Below are 26583 nucleotides of genomic sequence, written 5' to 3' on the forward strand. Positions count from 1 at the left end.
TTGACAATAACAAAAACACACAATATCACTAGATAGACCAGACCTTTAATTCATTTAAAATCAGTGCAGGTGTTGCCTTAAGATGTGTGCATTAGTCAGGGTCAATAGTGCGATGACACATATAATCAACCTCGTGCCTGTGTTTTGTAGATGCCCTGACGCCAGCATCCAGCCCATCATCGGTTGTTTACGGGATGGCAGCGGGCCCAGAGGAGTTCTCCACTTCCTCATCGTCACTCAACCTAGAGTGTCGAGTTTGTGCTGACCGCGCCTCGGGCTACCACTACGGAGTCCACGCCTGCGAGGGCTGCAAGGTGAGACGAAGATTACACACATGAATTATACAGTCAAACAAGTGGTTTCAGGGCACAGAATTAGCACCAGCTGGTAAAATATGCAAGCGGCTGGTAGATTTGCTTCCCTCTGCCAAAAAACAATGGTAATGGTAAATTAGTGGCTTGTAAAATCTGAACAGTCACTAGCCATTTGGCAAGTGTACCCAGCCTAGCTAAGTCCTCAACCTCCCACCACATACCTTTTTTCTATATTTTTAACAAGTTTGCAGACTCAACAGCGGCAACAACAACAGCGGATCAAAAATGAAAACCTGAACTCTTCGGGTGTGTTTCTTTTATTGAGTGCTCCAAATGATGACTGGCCAGCTTGAAGTGTGAGGGAACCAATGAGCAGCAAGACCAGACTGCACAGGTGGTCTAGCACCCGGAGAGAAAATGGGGAGGGGGAGATAAAGAAAAGCAGGAAGAAAACACACACACAGACACACACAACAAGCCCTGCATGGCACGTAACAGTGAGCATTGAATCTGTGGCCAAGTTATCATACATGCCTCTGTCCTAACTGGTCTCTCTTATCTTCTCACCCTGCACTGTGTTTTACTTACCACCACTTTCTCTCCCTTGGTCAATATTTCTGTCAATAGCCATCAATCGTCTCCTCCCAAAGTACCCCAAACACAAACGCAGATGAGTCATAGAATCGCAAACAGCCGTCAGACTACACACTGACCATTATTATTATTATTATCATCATTAATATTATTATTACAATCTTATCCGAAGCCCGATGTAGCTATCTGAAAGGGAGGGGGAAGGGGGGGGGGCTTTACTCAATGCTTTTCCACTGCTGAACAATTAAAACAAACCAAAAATTCAATCTTTTTAAAGAATATAATTAGAACATAAAAATAAAAACAAACCCTGAAATATTTGCCGGAAGCAAAAACAAAAAGGGCAGCAGAATAATTTACAGATTGAAGGGAAACATCGTGTAGGGGAGGAATCATCGTCATCATCATCATCATGCACTGACTTTCTTACATCTTCTGTTAATAAGAATATTTAAGAGATAACAAAAACAAAAACAAATCTGAAATATTATATACCTAAACTGCCCTGTACAGTTCTTTATCTTTATAAAACAATGCATATACTGTATAGTTATGGTAGCTAATGAAGGAGAAGTTAGCAGAGAACAATAAAAATCAGGAGAAAACAGTAGTCCTGGGTCCCTAGCTGCTGTTGTCTTATTGGATCTTTGTCTCACACATACAGAAGCAGGTACAGTATGAGTCTTTAAACTTGGCCGTCAGATGAGAAACCGTACAAGTCCTGTTTGTAGAGAAGGGGTTGTTTTTTTGGGGGGAAACCGGACTTTATATGAATCTGTCAAGCCCCATAAGAGTTGCAGGAAGTGTAACATCCCCGCTCCCGAAAACACTGAGGTTCACTGTGAGTAAACTGGCTGCTATAATACAAAGAATTGACTTGCGTGGTCGTTCATCTGAGGGCCAGAGGGAGGAGGAGGATGGGAACAGATAAGCAAAAGGTACAACAAGAGAGAGAGTGAGAAAAAATGAAATAAACAGCAATTTTGAGTCCCAAGTAAAGACCAAGAGAAGCCAAATACACAGAAAGAGTAATGAAGTGAAGAGAAGGAGCCAAGTTGAGGAGGACTGTCATTGGCTGTCTTCTCTGAGAGGCAGACTAAGGCAGGCTCTTGGTCCCAGCAGTGAGAGTCAGAGTCACAGAGGTGATGAGTTTGGTCATTACGGATGAGTTTTAAGGTCATTTTAACTCCACTTTGACTGGAGATAGCAGAATTCCTGGGCACAGTCGGGAATTTAGCTTTAAATGTTGTACGATACACGTGTCTGACACTATTAATGCTAATTTCTTGTGAAATACTAATAGAGGAATAGTCACTCTTTGGCATCACAGACGCATGCAACCTGTGACAAGTTGAGATATATTTGCTTTAAAAAAAGGTCTTAGTGTGTGCCCTTAGGGAGCAATCAACGCAGATATTTGCTTAATTTAGCTTAGCTTAGCAGAAAGACTGGAAACAGGGGGAAACAGCCTGGCTCTGTTCAAAGGTGATAAAGTCCAACTACCCACACCCCTACATTTCACATTTCACACTTTACATCTTATTCGTTTGACCAGCACAGAAAACGAAACGTAAAAACAACAATTTACTGGGGGATGTGTGCCAAACTATTTCTTGAAGTCACTGCACCCCGCCAAGAATTTTTTTTTACCTCTCAGTTTTTGTGCAGATTAAACAAATGAGATACAACATGTCAATTAATGAGCTTTAGAAGTGCTGGTAGCTATCTTCAGATAGAGCCAGGCTAGCTGCCTCCAGTCTTTATGCTAAGCTAAGCTAAGCAAAGCAGCTTCAGCTCTCTATATATACACCATACAGACATGAGCGTGGAATGAAACTTCTCATCTAACTCTGGGCAGGAAAGTGAGTAAGCTTGTTTCCCAAAATGTCAAACAACATCTTAAACAGCCACAGACTCTCACTGACCACTGCAATGACCAAACTATGTCAGTCTATGACTCTGGTAAACAGGGAGGGTAGCACAGAAATATAAAGTACCAGAGCTGACGTTACTGCAGCTAACCCAGGGATAGATCCTACAGGAATCCATGACGTAGTTGAGAAAAGTTGGTAACAGTCAGCTCGTGTGCTTTTGTTTCTACGCTGATCCTGTGTAATGTAGCACCAGCACACAGAAAGAGGGAGAAAGAGAGAGAGACAGAGAAACAGAGAGAGAGAGCACCCTGGCAACCTGTACATACCCAACTGAAAAGGTTGCATCATGGGTAACAGATTATCTAGCTTTGAAGATTGTTGTTCGTTCAGTAGGAGGAAGGAGACACCTTCTGGGAGTTCAGTTAAACCTCAGGAATCAGCTTCCCACAGTAGCTTTTCTGATTAAAGATAATTCCTGATTTATGACGGAAAAAACATACTTTTTCTCATTTGGTACGAAAGAAAATGTTCTTCCTGTTAAGTTAACACTTTTTATTTAACATTTACACCTACATCCCCCGTCATTTAGCCTCAGAATGGACACATTTTTAATGATATGTCTACAGCTCGGAGAGAAAAACAATCTTAATCTACTTCTCAAGTCACCAAAAAACAAGGGGCAAAAAAAAATACAGGAATTATACTTTAACCATCAACAGGAAAACAACCGGACTGATCCCAGGTCAGCGTCTAGAAAAGTCAAAACCTCTAACATCAGCAAGCGGAGCAGGAAAATGTGGGCTTTGTTCTAAAATGGACAAGCCACTTGACCGGTAAGTGTTCTTCTGCTTTGCACAGTGGCACTTTGAAGGAAGGGCTGAGGAGGAGGAAGAGGAGGAGGAGGAGGAGCTCAGCCTGGAGAAGTTTTTGGGCACAGAGTTACACAGAAGGTGTTTCTATGTAAAATTGTGCTGTCTGTCTGTGTGGCATCTATCAACTTGGTTTTTGGACCAGCCAGGTGAGATCGGTAGAGTCCATCTCCTTACAACACCGTCGGTGGACGGGCAGATGGATGGTTCCATCATGTCCACTGCAGGGGGGGTTCCCGGGGGCCTTTGGGCTGAATGCAGCGGTTACCGAACCCTGACAGAGGAGGGGAAAAACAAGTTCTTAACTGGGTTTGTTTTGCTTTAAACTGAATAAAAAAAAACATCTGGAAATGTCTTCAGGGTTTCTGCAGGCTTCGGTATGTCAAATGTAAGACTTTTTAAGATCATTATGAATGCAAGTTAAGATATTTTTCACGTCCATAGTGGCAAAAAAAAAGTACGAAGGATATGAAGGAAAATCAGTCTTGGCTCCATGTAGGTTTCATTTTGTAGCTGTTTTGTTTTTAATAGTCAAAATCATGGTTAAGACATTCGAAGGCCTACAGTTGAGATTATTGGGTTTTAGAGTTTTTAAGACACCCCAGAAGAAAATGTGCCTTCAGTTCTTGCCTGGTCTCAAACCCATCTAACTTTTTCTGCACATGTAGCCCAAAGCAAGCGGAACCAATGCCAAACATCCAAAATATGATGACATTAATAGAAACCATGTTTGTCAGCAAAGCTTTCTGCACAGAAACTATAAAAAAATCATTAAATGTGCAAATAATATCTGTGCTCCTTCAGAAGGTTGACTGGTGGAAACCTGACCAGCGACGGCATCCAGTCACAAGGAAAAAAGATAAAGATAAAGTCACTGACAAAAGAGGAGAGACAGCAGACTTACCCACCCAGGTCTGCCTTGCTGTCTGTTGCTGTGGTGCCAGCAGATGCAGGGTCAGCTGGAGATGTCTTCTTAACACACTCTGACACATCTACACACACACACAAACACACACACAAACACACGCACACAAACACACACACAAACAGATTAATGGGGTGGAAGCATTGTGTGAATATCAGTGGTGTTGTATAATAGCTTTAGTGATGTAAAACCTATTTAAACTGCATTAGTTTCACAGAGGGAGGTCCTACATTTGTTAAAATTATAATTATTTCAACTTAATATTGTTTATATTTTATGATTACCATTTTACTTCAATTTAGTTTGTACTGAAAATAATAAATGCTACATCAAATAAGTTTTCCACTCTGTGGTAATTTAATAATGAGGTCTGATATCTCTTTGTGTGTTAATATGATGCATTTCTGGCAGCTGGCTGATTTATCACATGAAGGCCTCAAATAGCCGAATTTAAACTGAACGACGCCCTGAACCTCAAATGCACAAAATGCCACATTACACACACACACACACACAGGAATAAATACATTCATATGTGTGAAATTCATATGTGTGAAATTCATATGTGTGACTCTTCACAGCAAGAAACTTTCACTTGCATGTACATAGTTCATGACACTTAAAGGCCGGCTATCAGCAGGAACTTAAATGAAACCACAGCCCTTCTGTTCTTCATAAATGCTCCTATTGAGTTATATTCACAGCTAGTAAAAAAAAAAAGATTACAGAATTCAAGTTTAAACAGTTCCCTTTTGATTATTCTGTGTCTGCCACACACGCGTGCACACCAAAACTACTGAAGCAGTAAATTGGCAGTAACCATCATCACTCAGCGCGGATAAGCATACGCACACATTTTTCATTTCACCTCTACAGACATATTTTATCTTTCCCCCCCTTTTTCTCTCTCTTCCTGCATCTCTTTCTTTCTCGTTATTACCCGCTCTCTCGCTCTCACAGCTGCCCTTTTGACAAATGCTGTCAGTCTTATCGCGTGCGGGCTAATTTGTAAAACACTGAAGGTCTGTTTCCTGCTCTGCTCTGCTGACTAAGTACTGTGAAGACGCATAAACACGCGCACAAACGCACGCACGCACAAGGACTCCTCTGCACACACAAAGAGAAACAGGCAGTTAGCAGTGGACGTGTGTGATCATACCTTTATGTGAGTCGCTCCATTCAGCTGCGGCTGATGTTTTCACTTCCAGAGGGTCTAACGGGGAGAGCAACAGAGAGAGTGAGTTTAAGAAAGAAGCAACAACACATTAACAAAAACTTTAGGCACATTAAGCACACATCCAATCACATTCCCACACACTCGTACACTTTACCTTCCTTTTAAAAACTCACTATCCTTCACAGCATTCCTTCTTCCTCATTCAGTCGCCTCCATTAAACCACCCTTTTGCCTTCAGCCTCACAGTGGGGACACTTGGTGCCAAAAATGTGCTTTAGATTGAGCCGGCGCACACAAGTGAGAGCTAGGCTGCTTCTTTGAACAGCAGATCAAGACACGTTAAGAAATGACATTAAAGCCTCAAGACACTGTTCTCACTTCCTACTGTGTCCTTGTACCCTTAACGCGTTTCTCTGTCTCTATGCGTCCATTTTAAAAACCAGTACAAAAGCACTAAACTAATACTGTGTCCCAATTCCACACTACACACTAGCTGTATACAGTGTGCACTCTCGTATACAAGAAAATCACCTTTCACTGTTTCAAACCAGAGGAAATTATACAATACATGACAGTTTAATAGTTTCTGAGGTGTTTCTTGAGATGTTTCCCCACCATCCACAGTTATTTTTTCCTGCTGCTCCTCAATTTTCTGTGTGCATTGCATTGTGGGAGACGTTTTTTTTATTTTTAGCTTGCATACTGACCATTTTTCAAAAGTACTTTATTTATTAAATTTGACATATGAAGTATGGATTGAGACATTGTGACTGACCATAGGCTCTTTCAAAGACGGGGCTTTACTAAAACACTGCAGGTCTGAAAGGCTGCCGATGGTGCCACCTAGTGTTGTAAAACTGCTAAAGCCTCTCGCAAAAGAAACGTGCTCCCCTTTTTTAACTCCTCTTCATCTCATGTGCTCTAATGTGATCGACTATTGTACCGCCCTCCTCTTCTAACATCAGAGCACTACGCAGTAACAACAGGGTGGCCGAGGTATTTCAGAGACCACCCTGTGAAAGACGGGTCTCTGCAATATGTGAGCCCATCTGTCTGTTTGATAGTGAGGATGAGAGAGACTGAGGCCCTACCTGTTCATACTCTAAGGCACCAGATAAAATGGGAATGGAAAATCACATTCCTCCTTTGTCAGCTATCAGAGGCTGCCGGCTGTAGCAAACACCCGCTGCTGATGGTTTTAATCACACCACTGCTCATATTCACTGATCCATCCACCTTCTTGTCCAACAACACACCAGAGGATGCATCCGGATAGGTGACCCAGTGAATCCACAGCACTGGAAAACACACCTGTGAATCTTGACCAATGCAAAACGCACCTGTGGCCAGTATGAAGGACTCAGGGGTTCTCGCAGGGAGGGGGGGAGGGGAGTCATCGCTGTCCCAGCAGTCTGGGTTAAAGAGGTCAGAGGTCAAAACGAGAAGCAACGTTAATAACTGGCCGAGAAGAGAGACACAGAGAGAGTCAGTCGGCAGTCAGATTTAAACGATGCAGAGAAAAAGTCAAGCGTTTCATTGATTCCTTCTCTAAAAATTGTGCTTTATTATTATTATTATTATATTATTATTATTATTATTGATTAATATTATTATTATTACTACAAGGTGTCTAATACAAACAAGCTCTGAATGTGAGTAAATATCGTTTAGTCATCTTGCAAGGGCAACTTTAAACACACAGAGGGGAACATGTAAAGATATTAGACTGTATTTTGCACAGCACTTTATTTAGGATGTATCCACTGGGATTCGTTTCTACAGATCTGTCTGTACTACAGAATCAAAGTACCAAGCACCTCATTAAGAGCATTAGCTAACGCAAGCTTTGAGTGCTCATGCTTATTAAATGTCATTCAAAGGTGTGTTAGCAGTTAATAATTAAAAGGAAAAAAATACATTTTTAATATGTTGATTTCTTTATTTCTAGTTCTTATGTATTTTTTATAATTATTTGGTGCACTCTTGCTGTTTTTGTGTTCTTCCGTAAATCACACACAAAACTAAATCATGTTTATTTTGTCTTTCTACTGCAGATTTGTTCAGTTAAATCTGCTGCAGTTAAGTTTTAAAACCCCTTTATTTAATTTCATGACTTGTTAAATATTACATACACACATACTTTTTCTTCTTACTGAATATGGTCATACCAATAAAGCCCTTTGAATCTGAATTTTAAAAGATGCACTCACACTACTGCCGGACAAATACTGGATGAACCTATATATCGGTTTAAATATTTCCCATCCACTGCGTAGCTGAAACTGCTATTAAAGCGTTTCATTAAAGCTTTATCTTGATGTCAGTTTGTAGTGTTTGTACAACTATTTGTAAATATTTTGATTTGAAAAGGAAGCAATGTCAAAGTTGTTGGCATATCTTTTTATTTATACGGTATGTTTTTACTACTAATTTTGTGGGGCCATGAAAACCCTGTAGTAATCAAAGCCTTCAGTAGATACATGATAACTCTATGTACTCCTGACAGAAGAACATGCCACTGTTAAGGCGTGATGATCTTCATTTTCATCATCCTCTTCACTTACTGTGAGGAACCACAGATATACGCGTTTTCGCAGTGGAAGATGTTTATTATTAACTAACCACATCTAATTGAAAGTATCACTCGTGGTATCTGTAACAGACACAAATGTATTTGCAGATACTGAATACTAAAAGAACTGTGTCAGTGCTGATGCTATATCTGACATGTAACCGCTATGAGAGGAACTCTGTATATGTAATAATAAATAGTGATTCACGTAGGGTGAACACACTGCGCAGGCTTTCTTTACACACTCCTTAAACAATTTTAATAGAAATTTGGACTTCTTTCTGTTTTATTTGGGTTTTTTTTTTATGTGCCACATTGAGTCCGAACAGTCACATGATTACATTTCCTTACATTATCCTACATTATCTGAAAATATATCCACCTCTGAGGGCATCGACTTAAAATGACTGATTAGTGTTAAGCATACAAACTCAATTATTTCTGCCCAACACAACACTGATACTTTCTAGTGCTTCTCCTCGATAGAAAGCTACCTTTGATCCACTGTGCAGCTATAATAAATGTGGCTCTTTTATATTCAAGGGCAATATCCGAGAAGTCATTTTATATTAATGACTTTATTAAAGACCATCAGTGTGTCTGTCTCTTTCTTACTGGGACATTTGCTCCCATTCATCTGAGTTTCCTTTGAAGAGTTTTTTTTCTGTGCCTAATGTCGTTATCATTAAACGTTAGCCTTGCTTTTTGGCAGACATTATTTTGACCCTAAAAATTGCCTCTTTTATGGCTAATGTTGTGATCAGTCATCAGTCGCTCCGTGATGGTCTCTTACTGGGTGATTTAAATATACAGGATACCTGCATTTAGCTGCCAATTTATTAGGTACTCCTCGCTAACACAGAGGATTTCTATCTAAGGTTTTATGGAGGATGGAGTTTGTGGTGCTGTATTGCATTATACAGAAGTGTTTCGGTTTTTTAGGCGACCCTCACAGATATAAACTGGGTGGACAATATAATAGAAACACCTGTCAGTATTCAACAGCACCACAAACTGCAGCCGTCAAATCAAAAATCCAAAACACTAAAAGAGTTTTAACAAAACAGAACATTATAACCTTTATAGTGTATTAGAGTTGGTTAGGTGTACTTAATATTATTTAATAATTGACTTTATCTTACTATCACTGTGTCTTATTTAATAGTTTTAACTGAACTCTACTAACTCGTATTGCTGGAAATCCAAACAATTTCTACCCTAATGGCGACTCCCTTTTTATAAAACCATTTTAATTCCACGTCTAAAGAAGTCTTAACCATTGGGAATTACTCATTTGAAGCGGAGTGTTTTTTTCTACTCCATTTAAGACTGCCCTAGGAAAGCCCATAAATCAGTGTAGATTGGTGTAACATTAGTCCTAATGAAGTCTAGCACTGCACCATTTTCAGGAAAACGTTAGGTGATTGTACAGCAGGTTAATGTCACCGTGAGTGATGAGAGCAAGAGCCAATAAACATGATATTTCTGTTCCTGATCTCACCAAAGTGCTGTTAACAATGCAATTACAAACTCATGCAAAGACAAAGATAACAAAACAAAAAAAAAAGATTTCTTTAAGGTGCTGCTGCAACCAACAGAGGAAATTATTTTTGTTGTGTTTAAATGAGAAATGAGCCTAACAGGTTGAATCCTGGTTATTAAGTACAATAATTACAAAACATACCTTTTGATTGACATTTTCAGAATCTATTTTATTGTATTTATTTTGTATTGTTGGCATTTTTAATAGATTTACAATTATGAGAGGGATTTTATTCAACCCAGAATTATAATAACATAGCTTTGTCTAATAATGTTTTGCATATTTAATTTCCCCACATTTTAACTGTTCATATTATAAATAAAGTTTGATTGGTTCATAGATAATGCGACCAGCAAAACAAGCAGCTTCCAGCCTTCTCATGACCAACCACAAAGCAGCAATTTGCTCAATGCAACTCATCAACAAGCAGCCATCAGCGTTTCATAACCGATTACAAAGCGCTACCGCAGCCCAAGTAAATAATGTGCCAGAAAGCCAAGCAGACCAAAACACAAAACAGTCCATCGCAGGGCTGTGAGGCAAAGATTTCTGCATTTAAATATTGGGGATACTTCAGGAGTGCATGATGTATGATGCCAGACACTGAACTGGCTACCATAACATTTGAATTTCATTTGAATATTTAAAAGAAACACGTTACTTTGTTGTGAAAAACAGCATTTAACTTAGAATAGATTTGATTAACTATGAATAAGTGGCTGTTTGTGTCCCATAGTACAGTATAAATGAGGAACGATAACAAGGGCATTTCAATGTGACCATTTAACACACTGCTTTCTTGTTGAACACTAGAACAGCTTTAAAACAGGCTACTTCCTCTATAGTATATGGATGTGTCCAATTCTAAACCTTTAACAAATTATGCTTAAAATCATTTCCTCAAGGACTTTAATGCAATCATTTCCTGTCATTACTTAAATGTTTTCTTTCATTAGAGCCAGACGGTTAAACTGGGCAGGTTGATATTGCCTTATAGTCGGAATATCTGTATGAGTGTATGTCGACTGATAATGTACATAAAGGCTAAACATATGATGGTATCAGTTTGATGTAATTTAAAAACAATGTCACCATTATATAGTTTGTACACGAGAGATCAAGACAGTTGTATTTTGTGTGTTTGTTTACTGTTCTTAACTTCTAAGTTACGGTCAGTATAACTCGATTTGATTTGACTGATAATATTTACTTGTGTATTAGAGTTGTATAATTTGAAATGGCTTAAGTAAACTAAACTAACACTCAAATATAGATAACCCTATCAACCTCAAACATCCAGTATCGGTGTCGGCCTACACAAGTCATTCTGTCCCTCGTGCACAGCATCAATAAACTGTTTCTTTTTATGTGCTGTTCAAACTATCTATTAGAACATATACTAGTTTTTAAATTGAAGAAGTTTTACTGCTGGCGAATTGATTCTCATCATGCACTCTCACAGTTAAATCCAAATATTCAAAAATGCAGATAAGTCTTATTTCAGGAAGCTTTGAACCCATTCAAGATGAAAACGGCTTTAAGCCCAAGTCCAGTTCGAACCATTCCACATTCCCCCGTCAGCTCCGATCGCAGCAAGAATCAGATTTCAGAATCTCATGATTTTGAAATCAACGTAGAAGGAGGAGCGATCTCAGTCCCCAGAAGATTAAAACCACATCTCATCGTTGCAATCATGACAGTGAGGCCATACCAATGCACAAACAAAAAGTGTGACACTGCTCTGTTCAACCCGACGTGCACACAGAGTTGGCGAATGTGTATTTATCAGTATCATGCAGTGTTCATCCTTCACCATCCAACATGCACACACAGTTCTCTGCACACACACACACACACACAAACACACACACACATAACTGCACTGAAACACAAACACACAAAAACAGGATTTGTTTCTTTTGCTCTTCCTCCAGTTTGCAAATCCACTCACTTAGACAAACACACACAAGCTGAAAGAGAAAGAGTAGAGTTGTTTTGACAGATGTTTGCCTGTTAACATTCGCAGCATTCCTCGCGAACCAACCAATTAGTCATACAGCCATGCTTCATACGAGACTGGAACTACCTCACTCTGTTTTTCTCTGTCGCTCTCATTCTGTTTGTTATTTCTTCTTCCTTCTTTCTTCCTTGTTCCGTGTTTTTTCTCTCCCTGCCTCGGTCTTAACCCAGCAGTAACAGTGTGTGTGTGTGTGTATGTGTCTGTGCGTGTGTGTGTGTGTGTGGTGACAGATACAAGGTGTCATTAGCATGTGGTCTGTCTGAGACCTGTCTCCTTACTGACCCAGAAAATGACTATATGTGTGCTTTCCCAGGGCGTGTGTGTGTGTGTGTGGATAATACAGACAGGTTTTCCTGACCTAGTGCCTTTAGCACATTGTTTACTAAGAAGACTCCTCAGAAATGAGATGAAATGACCATCAGTGTGTAGTTGAGTTAGTTAAGTGATATCTAAACCTGGTTTATTAAGTTAATCCAGATGCCTATTTGTCTGACTTCCTTTATAGTTGTTAATTGCTTCAGGAAAGCAGCAAATTAGTTCAAAGATTCACTCATTAAATGAAAAGGAGCTGCTTGACATACTTGCTGTGGTTGCAGAGGGCGACGGAGAGCTCTGCCCTGCGATCGACATGGGCATCACCTTCCGGACCGGCTGCTGGTCGCCATGAAGCGACGCGGCCACCATGGTCATCGCCGTGGATGCATTGGGACGATAACCCTCCTTTCCTCCGGACATCTCTCCGTCCCCCTCCTCGTCCGAGTTGTCGGAGTGCAGGGGGTTGGTGAAACTCAGGGCAGTCCTAACAGGAGTGGAGGAGGAGGAGGAAGTAGAGGAGGAGAGGTGGGAGGAGGAGGACGAGGATGGGGCGACGCGGTCGGAGGAAGAAGAGGAGGAGGAGGTTTTGGGGAACTGTTTTTCTGGGCTGTTGCACGGTTGAGCCCATGCTGCATGGCCAGCCTTCGCCTCCATCCTCTCCCCTCCCGGTGTCTCCCCCTTCTCACTCTTCACAGGGAGGTGGTTCGGTCTGGCCAGGACGCCTCCGTCCGTGTGACTCTCCCCGCATCCGGCTCCTCCTCCTCCCTCCGTGCCCGAGTCCTCGGACAGCGAGGAGCTAGAGGTCAGCAGGGATGGGCCAGTGCGGGTTTTGAAGGCGTGGCTTCTTTGCAGCATGCCCGCGCTATTGGTCGGACTGCTGCCTATTCCGCCCGCTACCCCAACGGAGGAGGAAGTGTCAAAACTGCGAGGTCCTTCCTGCAACGGCACCTTTTTAATCTCAATGCTCAGCTTCCTCTCGATCCGAGGAGCACCGGAACATTCAACAGCTGGGGAGAGGGGCGACGAGGGAGTCTGGCTTTGGCCCGATTCTGATTTTGTCGAAGTTGAAGACAATTTGTTGTTATAGTTGTCATTGAGATCTAGATTTGAGACCTGAGTCTGCTGCTTTCGACTTAGTAGATCTTGGTCTTTCTGCTCTGAGGGACTCGTCTGCTTGTTTGGACTTGGTTCAGACTGGTTCTGCTGCTTGTCCACTTCTTTATTCTGGAAAGGAAAAGATGAGACACTTAAGCACCTTTTTGAACATTCAGCATCACACTAGAAAACAACCAACATCTTCCATGTAGGGAGGGATGTGTAAATCTATAGTATTTAATTCTAAGAGGCGAACAGGGCAAGTCATTTGCTTTCTGGAGTGAAATCCTGCTAATAAACACATACCATGTTTCTGAAGCTACAGTTCCTCACCTGCGCCTGTGTGGTAGCCAGGACGTGTATGACAGGTTTGGGGTGGTAGCGGTCGTTGTCCTGCCGTACGTTGGTGACAGTGGGGAAGGCTGAAGGGGGAGACGGGGTCAGAATAGGGGGTACAGGGTGAGGCTCTGGGGGCTGGAGTATCTCCTCCTTCACATCACCTTCTGCCTGGGGGGGACTAGAGAGAGAGAGAAAGAGCTCAGTGAACTGCAAAAAATAGCCAAAACCAGACAAGCTTTTTAGTGAATGGATATTACGTACTGAGAGAAAGACTTTTGATGTTCTTTAATAAGACATCTCCATCCCACAGAGCCCAAAATGTTACAGAGACGCTATAATTAAAACACCAAACTGAGAGCCAGAATTGTACATTCACAGAAATAAAGACTGAGGGAAAATTCACTCATTCACATGCCAACGTATTTGGCTTTTACATCATGATACAAGTTGTCTGAATGTTTAAGTACAAACCTATTTGTTGAAGCCAGTTCGAAGGGGCCTTAAACAGACGTTTGGAAGACTGTGGTTCTGGCCACTTAGGAAATGAAAATGATGAAAAGGCAAGAATTTCATCATACTGGTCAGACAACGTCCAGACATTTGGACATCCACGTTTAAATTATTCTCTGTCTAACAAGACATGATGAAAGTAAGGTGATGAAATGAACTGAATTTATTTCATACTTGAACAAAACTAAAAAGGGAGTTTCTGTTCATGTTGTGAATCTTAGTTTTGCACCACTAGGTGGCAGGATTTAAACAAACTAAAAACACACTGATTCACCAATACAGAGTTTAGGCCTTTGATTGTACTTTATCTAAACAAAATTCCCATGGAGATATTAATAAGCATTGCATTATTTTCTATTATACTGTATTCTTGTCTATGCAGCAACCTACATGAGGTATTGTTGGTCCATTACAAAGAGGAAGTGTTTAAAAAAGTGACATATATCATCTATCTTTTCAGCTACCAAAGCATACTAGACACCATCTACTACAAGGTCAGTTTGAAACACTAGTTCATGCTTTTTGTCTTGTCTCAGCTTGACCATTGTTATTAATCATTATAATATTAATTATTAACCAAAACTAGAAAAATTCAACTAAATTACCCCTGCTCTTATCACATCACATTCCCTGTACACACTAGATCTGACTTCCAAGATTCCACTTTTAACTTAGAAAATATTACACAGACATGAACAATCCTACTTATCATCTATAGTCATTCCACATATACCTGGAGGGCTCTGTGATTGCAAAAGGCTGGTCTTCTGACTAATCATTAGTAGGTGGCAGGGCCAACCCCTCTTCTTCCTGCGCAAATTTGAGAGCCTAGTTCAGGCAACTCATTCAGAAGTAAAGTCAAAATTAATCTTGTCTCAACAGCCTTCAACCTCCCTTAAAGTTCGGGTCAGTCATTCTGAAGAAAAATGATTCATCGTTGAGTCTCATTCCCAGGTTGTCAAAAATACCAACTCTTTAGGTTGCAGTCAACCATCTTTCTCCAGAATGTCCGACCCCATCTTTAACCTTCCCTAAATACTAACTACAGTCATGCAACTTATACAGAATCTATGTGTATGGTTAAATATATATATATGCATGTGCTTTTTGCATATGTGACTGACTTAAAAGTGTTCAACTAAAGACTCCCACACTTATAAACACAGCTATAGATAAACGCAGTGTATGTAGGTAGGTGCATTATATACACAGGATGCTGAGGTTGTGACGACGCCAGCCACACAGCAATGGAAAGTTAAACATTAAGACATTGTTTCACTCCACAGAATATACATTTACATATGCATGCAAATATATCTATATACACACACAGAAAAAAACAGCGAAAGGATGTGGTGGTTGGTAAATCAAGAACTAACATAGGACCGCACATGATGCTGCGTGTGTCAGAGAACATGGAGAGAAGTTGCGAGCTAGAAGTAACGGGGATTTCCTTTTCTTAATCAACTCTGGAGTTGCAGTCGTTCTGTGAAAGTCTTACACATAAAGCCACAGCATCTCTAGCTAGCTGCCATTGGTTGACAACATCTTGTGGGTCACTTTAGGGTCAGGTTCAAAATTATCTAAACAAAAACACTGTGTGTGTGTCCTTCTTTAATGAAAACATAAATTACCCAGGAGAATTTCTTCTTCTATATTATCTTCACTGCCTGAGTAAGCATAATATATATATTTAATACTAACAGAGATGATTCCCACAGGTCCTGATAGTTTCCATGGGGATATGAATCATTCAGATGCCACAGAGTTTGTTCAGGCCCTGTGTTACTCTCAGATAAGATAAGATGAAACTTAAATTATCCCTGAGGGGGAAGCGGAGCTATTACAGGAGCAAACACCAATAAAGTCACAGAAAAACAAATAAGCAGGAGCAATGAGAATGAAGGAAATTGAGGTTACAGGCAAAAATCACAGGACATCCGTGACGAATGCAAGTACGTATTCAAATATTATGAGGTGAATAAAGAAGAAGTAGCAGAAGTGCTTAGCTTTCACTCGCAAGTTTTTGAAAAATCTTTGTTTCTACACCTGTGCATCAGTGGCCACAACTGACACAAAACGGTGACATTCAACTTATCCTCCATAGAGCTGTAAAATGTTTATATTCCTTGCTTCTCAGAGATATTTCATCAACGCTTTCTAATGCAGTTGTAGGCCTATATTCGTTTTTTTTTTTTAAACATATACTATGTAACTATAACAAATCCTGTGGGTGAAGAGGTGCTGTACAAACAGGAAATAAATGACAGCATAGTAAAGCACAGTTGTAATAACATTTAAAATGTCCTTATAGGAGAAGTTATAATGGTTGGAAAATACTATACATTGTTAAACACTTATACCTGTCTATTACTATATTCTAGTGTGCTACAAACATGTATTAAATGTTTATATACTGCTTATAAAGGTCTAAAGTGTTACCCTGTTATCAGATTTATATTGGAATGTGTAAAACATGACTGTGTGTAAAAGACAGCATCTTTAAGAATCTGCTTTTATTCTGAAAATCTTAAACAAGCTTCAAAAGCATCATACACAACTACCCATACTTTTGCCTTGAAGCATAAAAGACACTACAACCATCCATACTTTTTTTTTTTGGTAAGCTGGCGAAACAGTTAAGAGCTTATTTTGGCCAGACAAACATTATCCACTCATGCACACACACACAACCAAACACATGTATGCACACAGATGCGTGCCCTCACAAGAACTTGAAATTTATGCACTAACGCCGCCCACACTCACACTCATAAATGCGCGCGCACACACACACACACACACACACACATAACAAGCGCGCTGTGCCCTCCACACGTATGTACTCCAGAGGGAAGGAGCTGCATTTTTAATCAGAGCTGGTTCACAGAGGCGGGATGCGCTAGAAGGTGATAAAGCTAAAAGAGACACTTCCTGGTTTCAGGTTGTGCTGAGGATAGATTCATGCAGCCGACCATGAAAAGTACCGAAACACACACACAAACCACACAGATTTATATCGCTGAAGTGTGTGTGTGCGCTGGAGTGCTGTATTAGATGGTTATCAATTTCTAATTTTTTAAAGATAAGAATGAACAACTTGAGATGTTAACAAACACTGCAACGTTGCCACAAGAGACATGTACCAGCTCCTACAATTACACCACAGTTGACTCTTCCTAATAAGCTTACATCAATAACAGGTTTAGGTCTAAGATGTTTTGTATGTTACAGAGGTTAAAGGACATCAACTGCACTAGGACAGTGTGGATTGTGTTATTCAACGCAGAGGCAGGTTAAGAAATTGCCCAAAAATTGTGCCGTGGCCGAAGAGAGACCTCGATATTCTTGATAACCACTTGTTTTGTATTTGTGTGTCTGTGTGCTGCTGGAATGTAGTGGCAGGTCTTAACCAAAATTTGCCATATTTGTGCCAATATAACACCTCATTTTCTGTATAACAAAACTATATTGTTTAAAACCTTATTTTATGTAATATCCATATTTTTCTATAGAAAAAAAAAACATTTTATATTTAGCAAAATAGATCAAACCTGGGTGACTGCAGCTGTACAAAAAACTTTGCCAACATTAAATACTGTCTTAAGTTATTATTTAAAAAAGGAAAAACTGGATCAACAAATAAGAACAAAAGACTAAGAATCTGAGAAACGGGCCAATGCTAACTTTTGGTACTTGATGAGTCTTCAGGGCGTGGCAGTGAATGTATGTGTATGTATGTAAAAGCCATGATTCAGTATCTGTGACCTTGAGGCCAGCCTTATTGGAGTTCCTGCAGTATGTTTCTTTGTCTAACACACACATACGACAAAAATCCCACACACACACACACACACACACACACTTAGACTACTGAAGTGACCCAAGGGGAGTGTGGCCGGCAGAATGTGAACTATGTTGGTAAAAATAGCTCTTACCATGGCTAGAATACTCTCAGGCTTAAACTAGGCCTTGACGTTTTTTTCATTAGGAAACTGAGGGATGACACAGCGAGAGAAAGACAGACACTGAGACAAAGCGTGAGATTTAAGAGTCAAGCAGAGGTAAAAAGCCATATTCCTAAAGGTCAGGCTCTATCACACTTCCAGGAAAGCCTCCGATTCTGGCAACAGTTCAATTTTTTGCAAGTTTTACTGAGAGGAGGAAAGAAACTTTTCAGTGAACAGATCTCTTGCAGCTACGTCCCAAAATTAGAACCTCTGAAAAAATGTTTGCTTTCCCATCCAACCGACCGGTGCAGTGGACAAGTTCAGCACACCAAGAGCATGATAATTTAAGCAGAAAGAGAAACAAAGGTCACGTTGGCTCAGATTAATTATTTTTTCTGGTGTTACAATGGTGCAGAATTGGGCATCAAATTAAAATGAAGACTGCTCCAGAGTAAAGAATGAAAATATATAAATTAAATCTCACGGAGGAGCAGAGATCAAATGATTCACACATGGACACAAACAAATGCCGTCAAACTGGACATTTTTAGACAATGCTTCTAGCAACAGGTAATTAAGTGAAACAGTCTCCTGGCAACAAGACGTCCTCTGTGACTTTAAAGCAACAGTACGGAGGCAACTCTTTGAGACTCTTATCTCGTTGGCTTGTTTAAAAAGTTGTATGTATTCCTGCACTAACAGCCTTTCTGTGGATAAATCATAAGAAGAGGGGCAGAGGAACTGAAGATGAACTGGCTGAGAGAAAGTAGAGCACAACCCCTGCTGGGTACATACAGCAAAATTAAAAACGAGAGGGAGGGAAGGGAGCAGCGAGAGGACGAGAAACAAGAACAGAGGATGAGCACGGAATGGAAATTTGCCAAAGTAAGATGAGAGAGAGGGAGCATCTATGTGTATTTATGCATATGACAGATACAGTGTGTTTGAAACCATATGCCTGCAAGTGTGAAAAAGAAAAGCATGTATTTGTTCTCAAACAGACAGAAGATACAGCCGCTCTAATTCAACTGGCCCTCTGGTTGTGGCACATGCAACACTATGTATTGTTACAGAGTACTGGTAAGTGTTGCAAAAGGATCTATAAATACAGCTCCTCCTCAGGCCACAACAGTTTGTTAACTTCAGTAAAGTGGAGGCCGGGTGCATCTGTGGGCCGACGGCAAACTAATGTGTCAGAAAGCGCTGGTTCGTTTGAGGTGAAAAAGATGCCTGCTGCTTCTGTTTGGTCAGTTTAGTATGTTTTCATTGTGTGCTTCATACAAACTGTTGTGCTGTGATTCTTTTTTTTTTTTTTTTGCGTTCCTCCCACAAAACACAACACCCACTGTGTTCAGTGACGGGCCACTTCACACCTACTGCTCACTTCTGTGCGAGCCTGTTCATTCATCCGGGTGGAGGATGAGCGCAGGTTATTCCATTCTTCTGCTAAATCCCCTTTTGCACACGTTTTTGTGAACTTTAAGAAAAGCGAGCGAGAACTGACTTGAACAGTTGAGTATATTAATGGTGGTCAAACCTTCCCAAACAGAAAATTTGTCTTACTTGCGTATGCGGGGAGGTTTTGGAGGTGGTGTGTCCCATCTTTCATCATCTGACTGGTGGCCTGCTTTATCTGGACTGCTCTCATCCTGGACAATTTACAAAGACAAACAAAAAGTATACACACACACTTTTGAGTCTAGTGTTTAACACAGGTTTTCATACACAAAGACATGCTCAGCTTAAATGAATTGCATATTGTTTATATGTTTGCAGTAGTAGTCTATACTGAAGTGTGCACAAAATTGCCAACCAAAATGATTCCCATTTTAACACAAACTTGTGGCTCCCTAAAAACTTGCTGCTCAGGCCACATTAGTACATTTCACTCCCATAGTTTCAGGAATGCGGTGTTTACTTCTTGTTTTGAGGAACTTGAGGAGTCTGCCTCAAAAACATGCATCGTCCATCAAGCTTTGACGTCTTCAACGAACACACCTGAGCTGCGGTGAGCTGGTATTTCCAGCCTGACAGCATTCAAAATGTGAATTTGTTTTGCATGACTGCTGACCTAAAAACTAGAGATGCATATAATGCTATTCAGCCTGATAAATTATCTGTGAGATAATAATCGAAATCGCAAAAATCTGTACAGGCTTATGTGTTCTTTAAAAGTTATGTGTGTGAAGTTTTGATGTAATTCCTATAGAACCTTTATGCGATTCTGTGTATGTGTGTAAGACAGGGTGAAATATGCAGGGAGAAACACTGTCTTGCTAGCTGAAATTAACTTGATAATTGTCAAATCATCTATATGGACTTCACTATAGAGACATTCAGTCTTGCTTTTGAAACAGCTTGATTGTTTTGTTGAGACTGCATTACACAAAAGCTCATTTCAGCAGGAACTGCAGTTTTTATAATTGCTGTTGAAATGTAAAGCTCCGCTCTCTCTATCTACTCTCTACTAACTCTTTCTCCTCTCCTACATGTTTCTATATCAGAGGTAGAAAGTTGCTACAAAATTGCTTCACTGAAGGATCAAAATTGTTTCTGAAAGAAGCTCTCCTCCTCCCGACTAACGCTCACTTTCTCCCACTCAGCTCTCGTCTTCCTCCTCCTCCCCTCTCTTCCCCCGTGACTCATTAATTTGACTCCGTCTCTACTCTGATAATGAGAAGATGACGGGACAACTTCAGTCGTCATAAACTCAAAGACAGAGGGGCAAATCAGGCCACTTCAGCCCTGTACGAGCCCGTTCAGTGGATATAAAGTGAAGACGGAGGGTCAGATTGCGTCTCATTTGGCTGGATATGTGTGTCCGTGTGTGTTGGGAGAATCAATTTGGTAGGAAAACTTCCTGCAAACAATGGCGCCTGCGTGCGAGCAGAAAAACGTGTGTGGGATGTGTGCATGTGTAGGCTTATTGTTCGTACTGCCATTGAGAGCACCTATGTGGGTGTTTTAGTCACCAACAATGGCTGACTGGACATGAGTCAATGTGTGTATGGACTGAGTCAGTACAGCACGCATGATAATGTTTTGCTGACTGCGTGTGTGTGTGTGTGTTGTGTTTTGTGTGTGTGTGTGTGTGTGGTGTGTTGTATGTGTGTGCTTTTGGACTGTATCTCTATAAGATAATGACAGTTTATAATACTAGCAACAAACTTGTGCTGGACTTGTCTTCTCCATATATCCACACCTATCCTTAACAATGATTAATAGGACAGACTATCTGAAAGTGCATACAGCACTACAGCAGACTGGTTTTCCCCCATTCTATCATATGAAAGGTATTTAGGTTAGGTTTTTTAATTTAACAGTTTAGAAAGTGTTTTCTTTTCTGATGTAAACATGTTGCGTGTGTTCGTGTGACTGCTCTTGCAAGGGTCTCCCTTTCCCAACGATGTCTATTCTCAGACTCAAAGCTGATTATGGGAGAGGGGTGATGTCATCGAGCTTCTAAGCAGGAAGTCAACTCCTGTGCTGCGCAATGCATCGCTCATCGCTCTGTCTGTTGTCCTCTGTGCTTTAGTTATGTCAGTGTTGCACACTGTCTCATTAATGCGCTTTCCTCTGGCTTTCTAGTTTTATCTTCACATCTGTCGTTGGATATTTTCCAGTAGGAGGGGGTAAGAGTAGCTACTAAAATCATGTAAATTCCAGAGAGAGCTATTTCTCTTTTCATAAAGCTGCTTTTCCAACAGATGGTACGGACTCAATCTACTTGCTTTTTCGGATCTCCATTATGAGAGTCACCTTACCTGGTACTTTTTTTGGTACCACCTCCAAGCAGTTCCAAGCAAGCTGACCTGATACTAAAGGTGACGTAAACACAAACCCCACATTTTGAAATAGCTAAGCTACCGTCAATAGCGACCGCAATTTTTTTCACCCACTCAATAATGTCAGCCCGTAAAACCTCGCCAGGGTCAACTGACGAAGTGCAGATGTATCAAGAACACTATCCCTTCATACCCTCTGTTATAAGCGTGGCAGCTCTCTTTTGTGTGCACAGTTTGTGTGTTGATGAGTGAAAGAAAGAGAGCAGTGAATGTGAGCAGTGCAAAAGGAGAGCAGTGAAGTTGTTAATCTGGCAGTAAATATACAGTGTAGGTTACAACTTGCCAGTAAATAAAGCCTGCAGCTTCTTAAGACCAAAGTAAACTTCCTGAAATTTGGCTCAAAGAAACTTCCCCAAGATGAGGGATGATGGATGGGAGCTATCGATCAGTGATCAACTGTGTTTCCCTTGCAATGTTCCAACACCAGATTGGATATTAAAAGACGTAATCATGAATTTATCATCCCACGTAAACTTACAGTTAAGATAAGCCTCTTATTTTTTACCGCTCCTTTGATTTTATTTAAATATTTTATTTTTGTCATTGTAGTTGCTGGTTTCACTACACTTCTATGCAGAGGGAGGAGGAACGGGGACAATTAAGGACACTTGCATGGTATGTGTGTTTGTTGGTGTGTGTGTTTTGGGGCAATGGAGGACAGTGTGAAGTAAACTAGAATGAGGGCAGTAGTGACTGACAGAGCAGAGCTTTTTTTTCGAGCTCTTTTAAATAGCTCTAACTGTACGCAGTCCTCTGGGAGTACCCTGTAGAGGAGAGATCGCTCTCCCTTTTTGGCACTAACTCTGCAACTGTCTGTGTAAAGAGCAAAGTTTTCTGAAGGCCTCTCTTCTCCTCTCTTCTATTCCTCCTACCCTCTCCCTCCCCTGTGACTAATTATTTGTGTTTTTTTTTCCCACTCCGAGTGTGTTACTCAGCGACATCCTGTCTTTCTTTAACACCAGACGGCATACACAATATGTGTGTGTGTGTCATACCATGCCATCGTGTATCTGCGTGTTGGTGGGGCTCTCCAGTAGCTGCAGTTGTTTCTCAAAGAGCTGAGCGATCGCTCTATGAACTAACTCGTACTGTTCCTGGACAGAGAAAGACAAGGAAAGAGAGAGGGAAAACCAAGAAAGGGTTTCAGTAAATCAATACGGCAAAAACATTCTAGAGTCTATACTCAAAAACATCCATTTACAAGACTATGAAATACATCCTGAGTGAAAACAACAGAGGAACCTTCAATGATGCACACTGAATTCATCTCATTACTTTCCCAGTAAGGTAAGTGTGTTACACCACATTTTCAGAAATTATATTATAGTCAGTGGCTTCCAGCAGAACTCTGGTCGGAGACACTGAATTCAACTCGTGTCAGTGTGTGCAAATTCAATTCTATAATTTATCTAACAGTGCTCATTTCCCCTCTCAATGTCAGGACTTCTACGTGGGAGGGATAATAAGGTACAAAATGGCAACGGATGCCTTGTTAAGTCGAGACACTCATTATTTTGAATGTATGCCACTTAAACATACAAATATGAGGAGAAAATGAAAGTTAAATCCAGCTGAGAATCATCGTCTCACTGCAGCAAGAAACATGCAAACACACCCGAGTCAAGATTGTGGCTAAACAACCTCAACCTGTTACAATTAATGGCGGGAATGTGTCGTCCTCTGCTAAACAGGCATAGATCAACTTTCAACCAGGTGTGCAGCAAAAAACACAGGAATAAAAAGGCTTGACACACTGCTGAATTAAAACCTTACTTAACCTTTTCAAGGCAACTTCTATTCAATGGTACGTCAATGTAAACCATTTAGTAACAATGCTACGCAGCATGTCAGCATATGAGTGCAGGGATTTTCCACGATGTATCAGACGACCAAAAGGTGTTAAACTTGTGGTCTGTTGTGCTTGTATCCCCATGTCTTGCAATGTTTGGGTTGTATCCACATGGTTGAATGCACTCAGTTTAAGTTGCATTGGATAAAAATGTCAGCTAAATTAATGTAATGTACTTTGGCGGTTCTTAAAAAGTGACATACTGATCTCACAGTAATCCCCCGCCATAGCGTAACCTCTTTCTCATCCCGTCTCTACCGGTTTGTCTTATAATACTAATAATGCCTATAATCAGTTATTTGTTAGTGGGCTCTTTGTGACACCCGAGAACATGAATAAATAAAAGCACTGAAGTGCTGCATGACTTGCTGTCAGTAAACAGAATTTGACTTCCCCACGTGGGTCAACATAACACTGATTATGCAAATAGCTAAAACTGTCCAATCACAGTCAGTCTGTATGTCTTTATGTTTATTCCTCTTTGTAAAAAGAAAGTGTGAACAGGACCAGAACTAAAATACAACACATCATTTTTGATCCAGAACAAATAAACCAAACTACATGTGTTAAAGAACCCTGAAATTCACTAAATATAATGTGTCACTACAGTAAACAGCTGAGTTAAATAAATTCAGAATATTGTTAAAAGCTGAGTGAACTATTAGATTACATGTTTTGCATGATGCAGCTAGTTGTGAAATGTTTTTAATGCAGTCTATGTAATGTCCTTAAAGGTTTAGCATTGCTTAAACGTACTTACTTCACATCCAAAACCAGATTTGCAACCTCTGGGGGAGGGACCATTTTCAAACAACCAGTTGAAATACTTCCAGGTGTTGGAAATCTATTTATCTGACAACCAGACTAATATCACATTATGTTGACCTTATCTCCCAGGTTCTTTGTGTGAATGCATGAAAAAGGTAGCTATCATAGCATCCAGCCACTAATTAGCATTTCTATCACTTTAGTAAAAATAAAATGCATTTCATTTAGCTTAAACATACCTCAGAGCGGTATGAATGCAAAGTATGTGTGTGTAAAAGAAAAGACAAATTAAAACTAAAAACAAACCTTGGTCTGAACAGCGGAGTGTCGTTGCGTCCTCATCTCTTGGATCAACCGAAAAACATTAAAATCTTCTGGTATTTTCTTTGAAAGAATACAACACAACAAAGGAGTTAGTTCTCACTTAAGTCTTTACATTTGCTGTGTAAAAAGTGTGTCATTTTAAAGGTATGTTTTAGGTATGTGTGGGTGTGTGTGTGTTCACATACCCCAGCTTTGAGGAGGTTCCACGTGTAGTCGATAGCACAGATAGCACCCGTCCTCCCACAGCCTGCACTGTACAGTCACAGTCATACAGATAAGATTCAACAGAAGCACACGCATAAAGACACAGACACGTCTTCATCACAAAAATAAAAAAATAAAAAAACACACACACTCCTCACAAATATCAACTCTGGATTTCTATTCTTGAGTGGACAAACAATCGATCTTATATACACGACACTTCACCCAGACAGGGTGGAGACAGGAGCTACACAAACACTGAGATTATGTGGCATCATGTCTGACACATCAAATCATAAAACTTTATCTCATGCTGTCAGGGAGCCTCTGCTACTCTAACAAGCAGCGTTTCTCCACACACATACAGTACAGTGCACATCAACTCACACAAGGCATCTTTACAGATGCAGAGACACAGCTTTAAGTCCTGCTGTGTAACAGAGGAACCAGGAAATGTCCCCAGGCTGCTCATTATACCTGATTACACACAGTGTGTGTGTGTGTGTGTGTGTGGGCGTGTGTGTGGAGAAACGCTGCTTGTATACCCTTACACAGCCTCATGAATCAGTGGTTTGTTTTTCTTGTTAACTTCTTCATCGTTCTATGTTCTTCATTGGAGGAAATGGTGCAGTCATCTCTGAGAGAAATAACATTTAAATTCTCTGCCCACAGCAATCTTATCTAATCACTATAGCTGCAATAAGATGGGCTATTTCATGATTGCCCTATGATGACATACCACTAATATATATATATATATAATAATATATATATATATATATAACAGTCTAATAGCTCTAGATGTATTACAGCTGTTCTGTTTCAGCCTGTCATTGTCAGATTTCTTTACTGAGCAGCAGCAATTTGAGTAAGATTTTCAACAAGATGGGCCAAGTGAAACAATGAAATGTGAAATAAAACAATTTGAGTATATAGAAGCTGAGTTTAAAACCTAACTTTTGCTAGGAGTAGATGTGTATTTGTATGTCGGGTTTAGACACTACTGCAACATTTCTCTGCTGTGTTGAAACTTGATTTCAAAACACAGAAACCCATGCCGACCACCTGTTGCACATTCTTACTGCCTCCTTGCATAAAACCACTGGCAATCTCACAAGTCATTCAGTTCAATTTGAGAACCCATTTACACATACACATACACTGTATATCATGCCATTACTTGATCTTTTCATCTGCAATCAGTCTGCTTTTCTACATGTTGCCTTAGCTACAGTATGGGCATACACGGGTGATCTTGCGTTGGTATGTCTGTACTGCACCTACCTGCAGTGTATACATATAGGGACGTCATCATTCTCTTGGTATTCTCTCATTAGTGCGATCATATCCAGTATGGAGTCAAACGACGAGGGGACGTCGTGATCCGGCCAGTTCATATAATGGAACTGTGTTATCCTCCGAGTTTCCTGCAGGGACACATACGGGGGAATCATTTTAAAAAGGGTTGCAGGTCTATGGAAGGTCGGCGGATTGAA

The 26583-nt window shown here is 40.4% G+C and overlaps 1 protein-coding gene across 3 annotated transcripts in view; it reads right to left on the reverse strand.

The window, feature by feature from the left end:
• Positions 1-1174: 1174 nt before the first annotated feature.
• ptpn12 (protein tyrosine phosphatase non-receptor type 12) overlaps positions 1175-26583 on the reverse strand; it is a 40347-nt gene continuing 14938 nt past the window's right edge. Inside the window, exons 8-18 of one of the 3 annotated variants that reach the window (XM_035675263.1) lie at positions 26372-26514; positions 25069-25135; positions 24866-24943; positions 22938-23036; positions 19661-19746; positions 13632-13815; positions 12470-13427; positions 7094-7165; positions 5736-5789; positions 4560-4643; positions 1175-3925 (exon numbers count right to left, since the gene is read on the reverse strand). In XM_035675263.1, the coding sequence (XP_035531156.1) occupies positions 3864-3925; positions 4560-4643; positions 5736-5789; positions 7094-7165; positions 12470-13427; positions 13632-13815; positions 19661-19746; positions 22938-23036; positions 24866-24943; positions 25069-25135; positions 26372-26514 (1887 nt within the window). In that variant the 3' untranslated portion in view covers positions 1175-3863. Of the gene's footprint in view, positions 3926-4555; positions 4644-5735; positions 5790-7093; positions 7166-12469; positions 13428-13631; positions 13816-19660; positions 19747-22937; positions 23037-24865; positions 24944-25068; positions 25136-26371; positions 26515-26583 lie in introns of all 3 variants that reach the window. The other 2 variants (XM_035675271.1, XM_035675279.1) reach the window with 2 other exon arrangements.

The sequence above is a fragment of the Morone saxatilis genome, unplaced genomic scaffold (assembly GCF_004916995.1).
Source record: "Morone saxatilis isolate NCDOM2014 unplaced genomic scaffold, NCSU_SB_2.0 Contig10, whole genome shotgun sequence".
Taxonomy (NCBI): domain Eukaryota; kingdom Metazoa; phylum Chordata; class Actinopteri; family Moronidae; genus Morone; species Morone saxatilis.